This window comes from Borostomias antarcticus (genome assembly GCF_949987555.1).
Source record: "Borostomias antarcticus genome assembly, contig: scaffold_201, whole genome shotgun sequence".
NCBI classification, from domain to species: Eukaryota; Metazoa; Chordata; class Actinopteri; order Stomiiformes; family Stomiidae; genus Borostomias; species Borostomias antarcticus.
The window spans coordinates 144,875-154,807 of record NW_028175650.1 but is presented as its reverse complement, the minus strand read 5'-3'; the positions used below and the strand labels follow the sequence as shown (position 1 = coordinate 154,807).

At 49.4% G+C, this 9,933-nt stretch overlaps 1 protein-coding gene across 1 annotated transcript; it reads right to left on the bottom strand.

The window, feature by feature from the left end:
• Positions 1-4,195: 4,195 nt before the first annotated feature.
• LOC311329417 (unconventional myosin-X-like) lies at positions 4,196-5,924 on the bottom strand. Its single transcript, XM_084463269.1, has 3 exons — positions 5,774-5,924; positions 5,381-5,572; positions 4,196-5,084 (listed from the first exon to the last, which is right to left on the bottom strand). Exons 1-3 carry the CDS (start codon positions 5,918-5,920, stop codon positions 4,974-4,976), a joined length of 450 nt encoding a protein of 149 aa, XP_084319395.1. The 5' UTR covers positions 5,921-5,924; the 3' UTR covers positions 4,196-4,973.
• Positions 5,925-9,933: the final 4,009 nt, after the last annotated feature.

Sequence of the window (9,933 nt, the reverse complement as noted above, 5' to 3'; positions counted from 1 at the left end):
TCATTCAAACCGTCAATCATAAATCTATTATCATGGTGGAGACACTAGAACCACCACGTCTGAGATGCTAGAACCACCACGTCTGAGACACTAGAACCACCACGTCTGAGACGCTAGAACCACCACGTATGAGACGCTAGAACCACCACGTCTCAGACACTAGAACCACCACGTCTGAGACACTAGAACCACCACGTCTGAGATGCTAGAACCACCACGTCAGAGACGCTAGAACCACCACGTCTGAGACGCTAGAACCACCAGGTCTGAGACACTAGAACCACCACGTCTGAGATGCTAGAACCACCACGTCAGAGACGCTAGAACCACCACGTCTCAGACACTAGAACCACCACGTCTCAGACACTAGAACCACCACGTCTCAGACACTAGAACCACCACGTCAGAGACGCTAGAACCACCAGGTCTCAGACACTAGAACCACCAGGTCTGGCACCAACCATGACACCACGGTCACAGTCCCTTAGGATCACACGCTGCCCATTCTAATCAGCCTGACACCCAGACTGACATTTCACTTAACTTGGTTACTCAGTCTGAAAGTGTGTTTTCTGAGATGGGCGTTGCAGAAGAGGGCGTCCTCAGTGATGATTTCACCCCCTGACCCAGTGGTTCTCACATGGGGGGACGCAGGGGTACCCTGGAGCCCCGCAGGGGGTACGTGAGACACTTAAAAAAAAATTTTTTTTTTTTTTTATATACTATAATAGGTTCACTAAAAATATTTAAATGTATTTTTTAATGTAAGTTGGATAAACCACATTTTGTATTCAATAGTGTCCACAACATCAGCTAAAGCGCTTGAGGCTTCTATGCGGTGTCTTTGCTTGTAGCTAAAGCCAGAAAGCCCTTCACCACAGCTGAAGGTGTAATGGATTTTAACTGATCTAGTCCAAAAGGATTTACCAAGATTCGCTCAAACAGGTTAAGTCTGGTTTATTGAGAAAACATACGAGTGCAAGGACTTCCAGACGATGCACATGAGTGGTATCCCAAAGAAGTGCCGCCTCTTGGTCAGCGCAGCCTTTATATTCAAGCAAAACACAGGTATGGCGCTTTGAGGATGTGATTGGCTAACCCATTGTACGTCATATGAAATGGCAGGCGTGGTCGAGAATACAGACACGTGACATGAGAAAAGGCGGTAATTTCTTGGAGACAAAGGGACAAAGGATGGTTATTCTGGAGTAGACAGATTTCTAGGTGTGTGGACCTCCTGGAGGTCATCCTGTCATGAATTAGGTTAGCACAGCTATGTGAAAAGTTGAGGGAGGTGGTGAATTACAAAAGGAGATGATGAAACTATAATTTCTATGACAAAGGCCTGTTACTTCCAGCTGCTGTTGTATTGGCCCAGATTATGCTAGACAAAAATGTGTCCAATGTCAAATGTTAGCCTAAATTTCATTTCACTGATTACATTACACATGACACTGATGGTGCTGTAGTGTTCCTCTTTAAAGGCTTTTAGGGGTACTTGGCTGACACAATATTTCAAAGGGGGTACATTATCGAAAATAGTTTAAAGACCACTGCCCTGACCAACCACATTGCACAGTTTAACTCCGTCATCACATTCAAAGGATGCTGATTGGCCTGGTTGGAATTCCACCTGAGAAACCACCCTGAACGAGAGCCTTTCCACGCCCTGAAATGGGAGTGCTATTCAGGGGCTGGGACCAGGCTACATTCTCACGTTTAGTGGAACAACAACCTCTTGACCATGTGTCATGCGTAGAGTTACAGCCTCATGATTGACTGTTAGGAGCAGCAGGCTGTGTGTTAGGAGCAGGCGGACATGACAAAGTGGTAGCTGTGTGTGTGTGTGTGTGTGTGTGTGTGTGTGTGTCTCATATTAGAGATGCTTTCAGAGCAGCTCTAGGGTTTGCTGCTTCAGTGTCATGAGTGGAGATAATATTTATATTTTATAATACTTAAGTCTATAGTATAATTTACTGTAAAGTTGACTTTTGTAGCACACATGTTGGTGTATTGAGCTTTGGGAACTGCACAGGAAGACAAAAAAACACTTTAGGAACCACGCAGGAAGACTGCAACCACAATACCACTGGTACAGGAGGACACGTTTAGAACAAGTGTTTTAATGATTGTATTTATCTTTAATTTTATAATTGAAGACTTCTTTTTGCTGCCGCTTTTTATTAAATCAAATAATTATTTATTAATACACTGCACTGTAACTTTTATTCCTGTATTTTATTTTTCCTGCATTTTGTTTTAAATGTTCTGCAAAGTACAAGAGAATGTTAGTAGAACGACTTGAGGGAGGAAGAGAAAGAAGGAAATGTATGTTGGAAATGGAGAAGTTGTATTTTTGGTGCAAGGTGTGCCTAGTGACACAACAGTAGGCCACTGACAGCTGATGTGGTCCCTCGCTCAGAAAGGATGTTTGAGGCACTGGTGAAAAGCCAGCGAGCAACTATACAGAAGGACATTGCACGTAATGATGTGTGGGTGCAGTGTTAGGCTGTGAGTAGATTTGAGTAACCAGGCGTGGTGCAGTATGTTTATTATGTATTACTATTGTATCGTATTGTATATTGCCACTGTATTTTGATTTTTCTGTATATTGATGTATGTTTTTAGGCATGGGAGGGGCAGGGGTTCCAGGGAGACAACGGGAGGGGCAGGGGTTCCAGGTAGGCATGGGAGGGGCAGGGGTTCCAGGTAGGCATGGGAGGGGCAGGGGCTCCAGGGAGACAACGGGATGGGCAGGGGTTCCAGGTAGGCATGGGAGGGGCAGGGGTTCCAGGTAGGCATGGGAGGGGCAGGGGTTCCAGGGAGACAACGGGAGGGGCAGGGGTTTCAGGTAGGCACGGGAGGGGCAGGGGTTCCGGGGAGAGACGAGAGGAGACATACTGTATGAGTTGGGGGTCCTTAGGAAAACAACACAGACGAGGATGAGACACAAAACACGGCAGGAAAATGATCAGGCAAGAAAAAAAGGCTGGAGACAAACCGGGTAGGTGACCACGTTCTGGCACCGGCAGGCTGGTCAACGAGGCTTTTGTAGGGGTTGCTGCTCGTCAGTCTCAGGTGTGCTGATTGGGGATTGAGCCCAGGTGTGCCGTTGCCTAGCCAACGTCCTAGTGGAGCGCGCTGAGGTAGACGGCAGGTCGGAGCGCACGGAGAGCGCTGGTGACGTGCTCCGAGCCCGCCCCCTAACACCATCATCATCATACCGGGCCTCCATAACAATGTACAGAGCGGACTGTCAGTTAAGATATAGGGGAAGTTTAGCATAGTTATGATAATAATTATAATAGTTTTAATACTCCCCAAGTTATAATAGTTATAATGCCCCCCCAGAAGTCACAGCATGTGACATCAGCATCCAGCTCTGCAGGAGTTTGTGGAGGAGTTGTGGAGAGACATGGCAAATACTGGTGTGTGTTTGCTATGGCCCAGGCCTAAAGCCGGACGTGGGCTGGTGTATGTCTGTGTGTACGTGTGTGTGTGTGTTAACTAAATGCTACGACATCCACAGCTGACACAGGGGTATTTATCGAACTCAGGGTGGTCTGCGGGCGACAGTGGGGCATCCACTGGACCTGGTTAGAAGGTAGGAGTGTGTCATATTCACCACCTCCCTCAACCTTCCCTGACATGACAGCCATAGTTCTGTTAGAGCCGGCTGTAAGAAGGATATGAGCTAGGGGTTGTTTTTGGGCCGGGTTGTGAAGTGAGAGTGGATGTCTCTCTTCACAGTAGCAGTTAATGTTCACTCTTTAGCTCTGATCCGTATACGCCCCAGACAATAACTCACATCTCCAATAAATATGGATGCATTTATTGTTAGAAACATTATTTTTAATACATCACACAGCTAATACAAATGGAATAAAAAAGATACATCGAGAGCAGTATTGTATATCGCTGATGTTACTTCCAACGTCAGCTTTGAAACTGACTTGGGAGGAGAATAACAAGGTTATCTCGTCAGTATCGCTGTGTAGTCATAATCCAGGAAAGAGAAAGCAGAGATTTATCAAATATACAGACACTTGATTATATTCATATATATATAATATATATATAACATTGCACATTTAAGAGTCAAAACAGGTCAAAAAGAACAAGTGTACACAATATACATGAAGGCACGGCGTTAGAGAAGTCCTGCGTATCTTTGGGAGGAGCTGCCGCCCGCGGAGCTCAGTGAAATGCTGTGGGTCGTTGAAACGACGTTGCAGGAACGTTACAAGACCGTCGGTTGAGGGAAATACATAAAGCACCTTCTGAATCTACTACAACTTTGCCAAAGAGTGTCACGAACCTGGAACCGTTCTTACTGTCTTAATATTTATTTTTCCAGAAGTACAACAGCGTATGAAGTTGCTCTAGCAAAGGTTTGCGTTCGTTTTCATAACCAGGCACTTGTGTGACATCGATGTCTCTGGCAAAGTCCTCTTCAAACAAACACACGCCATCGCATTCAAAGACAGAACTTGAAATGCTTTTGACTACTGAGTTGAATATATTTACATATTTTGGTAACGCCAAAGATAGTAAGGATCACCAGTTAGCAGTCCCAGAGTTTTCCTAGGCAAAGGAGTGGGTCTAAATGAAGCTTGACCCGTTCAAATACAACAGCGGTCTCCTGTGGTCTCTCCATCCATGCTGCCTTTTTACATTCTGACTGTCTGCTCACCTTCCTCAACACGTACAGGAACTGCCTCGGTGACATCGAATGGGACGCCTTCCCCGTAACGAAGCGTTAGCACGGCATCAGAAAGACAGTGCAAGCTGGTTAGCGCTACAGTAAGAGCTGTGTTATATGCGTTTCCTTGTCCAGCCCAAAGAGTCCCAAAGCATTTCTCCAAAACGAGGCTGGCTGTCTTGGCAGGGCGATCGCTGGCCGCTCTCGACCTCTCCAGGCCGTCGGCGGGTGACCAAAGGTTAAAGGTTGAATGGGTCAGGGGGCAAAGGCCTCACCAGGCACTGCATTGGCTGCCGTGGCTGCTGACGGACTGGGAGTTGCTGTAACGTTTCTTGACGATCATGCTGATGTAAGCTTTCATCAGCTTGGCGATGTCCATAACCTAGGGGACAGAGCAGACAAGGGTCAGGACTTGACGGTTCTTACTGTCTCAGCTCAGAGACGTGGACACTCTCAATGATGCGCATTCAACCACAGACCCCACAATACAAGCTCCATTCATAACACATTGCGACTGTGTATAAAAGCCATCAAATCAGATGTTTTCTCAGCCTGTGTTACCAAATGGCGGGAAAGCCCTCTAACTCAGGAGTGAATGACGTCTAAATACTGTTACATTTTCTACGTGACTGGATACTAAACATTCCCAAAACGGAGGGATTCTCAGCATCTACATACCAGACTGGTTTCAAACAGCAGTTCCCGGCCCTCCACGGTCATCTTGTAGGCGTTTGCCAGCGGGGCCCCGAAGGAGAGGATGAGCTCGTAGGGGAACACCTCCAGGGGCCAGGGCTCGCCGCGCTTGTAGACCGAGATGGCCTCCTTGCTCACTCCCAGCCACAGCTCCAGAGGGAAGCTTCCGTCCCGACACTGGACAACAGGACACAGGAAGAGGGGATGTATGCATGTGTTGTGGTTCCAGGTCAATGATCAGGAAATCTTCTTGAAACATTTACCTCATACCCACTGAGGACCAGAATATGAAAGGCCCCCATGACAAATGTCATATTAAAAGCGTTTTTTCCCTCACCACAGAATCAGGGTAGTGGATGGGACGGACAGAACTCTCACCTCCACGTTGAAGAGTGTGGAGCCGTAGCCGGGCCACTCTTTGACCAGGGCCATGTATTTGACCATCGCCTGCTCCTGGCTCATCCCCTGCAGCTTCTTCCACTTGTCCAGCAGGCTGGCCCGGGCCGCGGCGATCTCCTCCCTCATCCACCCCTCCAGCGTGTTCTCCTCCTCCAGCTTCTGCCGACTCAGCGACCCGCTGCGGAAGCTCCTCCTCAGCGTCCCCTCCAGGAAGCTGGAGCGCTTCTTCTCCGCGGTTCCGGAGCGTTCCGCCACAGAGCCCGTGCCCGGCGCGAAGGTCTTCGCCGAGTTTTGGATGCGGGCGCGCAGCCGGGCCATGGGGAACATCTGAGACATCTCAGGCATGGCGGACTGGGAGTTGTAGTCCCCGAGGAGGTATTGTAGTCTCAGGGCAGCCAGGAACTGGAGAGTCTCCTCTGGGGCTGGGTACTGGCCTCTAATGACTGCCTCATGGGCCTGGAGGAGAGAGAGAGAGAGAGAGAGAGGGTGAGAGAGAGAAGGAAGGAAGAGAGGCGGAGCGAAAGAGATGCAGTGTGAATGAATGTAGGAGAAACGAGGGGGAAGGAGTGGATAAGGCATGCAAAGATGGCGGCCCATTCATCCAATGAAAGTTGTTAAGTGGCGCATGAAGCAAGCCCCCATGGCCAGGAACAGCCAGTTTTTGGTGTAGTGGCCAAGCTCGGTATTGCAAGTGGCGCCAAGAACCTGAAACCTATGAGGAAACTGAAACCTAAATCCTCCACTACACTGAAGTTACAGTAATATGGGTACTGTAGAGCCACCTATGAATGAATCATGGTCAAAATTTAATGGTGAGTTCCTTGACCCATGCTGCACCCCTCCACCAAGTTTCATGCATATCGGGCCGGTAGTTTTTGTTTAATCCTGTCTGCCTACAGACACTCACACAGACAGACAGGGGCGAAAACATTACCTTCCGCCCTGCGGGGCTTTGCCCTGGGGTGGAGGTAATCATTCCAGCCACCGACCATTGCAATGGTAGGAAACACATGTATTTTAAATGTGAGGATGATGATTGAAGTTCATACCTGCTCAAACATGAAGGCAAACTCAACGCTGTCCCTGGGAACGTTGTCAGTGTCCAGGAAGCAGTAGAGTTTGAAGTAGAACTTCCAGCCAGTGTTCTGCTCTTCTTGACTGGCAGAGAGCCTTCAGATGGGACAAACTGTGTTAAGAGTGTATTCAAGAATGCCCAAGCAAGTTCACACACACACACACACACACACACACACACACACACACTCACGCACACACACACTTACTTTTCAAACTTGGCGAGGATGTCGGCCACCACGGTGCGGTTCTCGATGGCTTTGTCAGTGGTGTCGTTGTGCTCGAACAGAGCAAACATGTTCCTGCTGTCCTCCATAGCCAGGCCTCTGATCAGCTTCTCCACCACCTGGGTGACACACACACACACACACACACACACACACACACACACACACAGACACACACACACACACACACACACACACACACAGAATGAGAGAGTTAGAATGAGGTGTCAGTGTTGCTGTCTATGCTCAATCTGTTTTCAACCGAACTATGACTATCGGATAGCAGGGCGGTACACCGCGACCGTGTCAACAATAGGGCTGGGTTTAAAAAATCGATTCTGAATCGATTCTGATGATTCAGAATCGATTAATGAATCCCAAAATTGATCTTTAATTTAATGAATGAATGAGTAAATGAAGGAATGAATAGTTCATTCATTCATTCATTCATTCATTCATTCATTCATTTTTGGAAATCAGTATCGATACCCAGCCCTAGTACTGATGTGAATCGGAATCGAATTGATTCTTGAAATTCGACTGGATACCCAGCTCTAGTCAACAATCACTCAAACAAATCAGTTAAAAATGTCTCACGTATGCCTCCTGTACACACTATGTAACTACATGGGCTTGACCCCGCCCCCTCCGGACTCCCCCCGCCCCCTGCGCTTCCCCCTGCGCTGCCCCCTGCGCTTCCCCCTGCGCTGCCCCCTGCGCCCCCCCCCCCCGCCCACCTCTCCGGCCGTGGTGTGGGAGTTGATGGTGATCTTGCAGGATCCTCCTCCGTGGCAGTACACCGTGGTGGTCATGTCCTGGCGGGCCACGATGGCGCGGACCTCCTCCTGGGACGGCACGTGCTCACGGGGGCGCGTCCTCCGCAGGGCCTCCAGGGAGAAGGAGGCGCAGCGCTCCATCTCCGTACCGGGGAAGAGCTCCCGCGTCCTGGGGAGGGTGGACACACACACACACACACACACACACACCGACCATGGTTAGACATTCCTTGTCGTTCTTTTTTACCGTTTGTGAGCAGAGAGAGAGACAGACAGAGAGAGAGAGAAGGAGAGAGAGAGGGAGAGTGACAGAGAGAGAGAGAAAGAGAGAGAGGGAGAGAGAGAGATAGAGAGAGAGAGGGAGAGAGAGAGAGGGGGGCAGACAGAGAGAGAGAGGGAGAGAGAGAGAGAGAGGGAGGGGGTGGAGAGAGAGAGAGGGGGGGGGGACAGAGAGAGAGAGAGAGAGAGAGAGGGAGGGGGGGAGAGAGAGAGAGAGGGACCATGAGGAGAGATGAATCCTTTCCTGACTCAGAACAAAGGAGCAGACGCGGAGGTCCTCACCTCTTGAAGTGGAACTTGAGGTAGCGGAGGACGGAGCGCGAGGGTACGAAGGTGCAGCACATGCAGGCCAGGATCCTCCAGCTGCACAGGTTCCCGGGGCTGCCGGGCTGGGGGGGCCGCGTGGTCTGCTTCACCAGCTGGCAGTAGAGCTCGTCCCGCAGGGGCTTGAGCTCCTGGCCCGTCCGCAGCACGCCCTGGATGATGGGCACGGGGTCGGCCACGCCCTCCAGGTGCTGCAGCGAGTTGAACACCTTCAGGGCCTCCTCCTGCAGGGTGGTGTAGCCCTTGTGTCTCAGAGCTGGGGGGAGGATCAGATAAGATACAGTTCATGATTGGTTGATTGGTTAATTGATGGATTGATTGATTGATTGATTGGTTGATTGATTGACTGATCAAGCACACTGATCTAAACACACTGTGGCGCAATGCGTCAGGCAACTGTTGTTCGCAGTGTGTTTTTGTATCTGTCCCTACATCAATACAACATTCAAGATCCGATTTATTGTCCATGTATGTAGTGCACACATACTAGGAATGTGTGTAGGGTAATAGCATGTGATGAACGCACAGCTGGTGTGGATGTCTCCGTAGGGCAGAGGTAGCAGGGGAGAGTGGAGCGGGTGGTTGCTGTAGCGAAGGATGGGGTTCCTCTTGTAGATCTGCTCCACCACTTCTGAGTTCAGACAGTTCTCCTGTGAACACACGCGAGGGGTTCAGATCGCAAACAGACGTCCTGGTTCACATGTTGGGTGTATTTACGGTCAGGGGAGCCCTGTTAGGTTTCTGTGTGTTTAACCGCGATGTGTTCGTCCTTTTGTAACTGCGCCTGTAGATTGTGAGCCATTAGCACGTGCATTTGAACGTCAGTTCTGATGGTCTGTTAGTCATGTCTACAAGAAGGCGGAGTGAAAACCAGGTCCGGGTGATCGTAAGTAAGTAAATACACTTTATTTATATAGTTTACTTAATAACTAACTAACTAACTAACTAACAATCACCCGGACCAGGTCTCTGTAGACATGACTAACAGAGCATCAGAACATGATCCCATGATGGATGGTGATCGCCCTCTTTACCTTGATGTCGTGGATGAGCTGCTGGGTCGGGGTGTCGATGGGGACCTTGGTGTCGATGGCGTTCTGGATGGCGCTGGCCCAGCGCGTGGCCTCGTTCAGCAGCTTACTGTAGAGGTGGTAAGAGTGCTTGCGACCGTACACGGTCAAGTTCCAGTAACCTGGGGGAGGGGCACGAGGATTTAGGACATAAGGGGGCGTGGTCTGTTTAAACCACCGATACTCAATAAGGCTGGAGGGATTGTGTTCTACGTAGCATTTCCTTAATCAGACACTCTAACGTAGCATACTAGCATACAAGCATGATGTGGTAGCATATCGTTACATGAAAATAACATGGCGTTGTGTGACTAGCATCAGGGCTGGACTGGGACAAAAAATCGGCCCTGGCATTTTTGGCCCAGACCGGCCCACCACAATCGGCCGGA

What these genes read in the sequence shown, in the direction of transcription:
- LOC311329417 (XM_084463269.1), bottom strand. Translation starts at nt 5,920, where the DNA reads ATGAGGGAGGAGATCGCCGCGGCCCGGGCCAGCCTGCTGGACAAGTGG. An exon ending in CCACACTCTTCAACGTGGAG is followed by an intron (nt 5,573 to 5,773) that starts GTGAGAGTTCTG and finishes CCTGTTGTCCAG; the next exon opens with TGTCGGGACGGAAGCTTCCC. An exon ending in TGCTGTTTGAAACCAGTCTG is followed by an intron (nt 5,085 to 5,380) that starts GTATGTAGATGC and finishes TCTGTCCCCTAG; the next exon opens with GTTATGGACATCGCCAAGCT.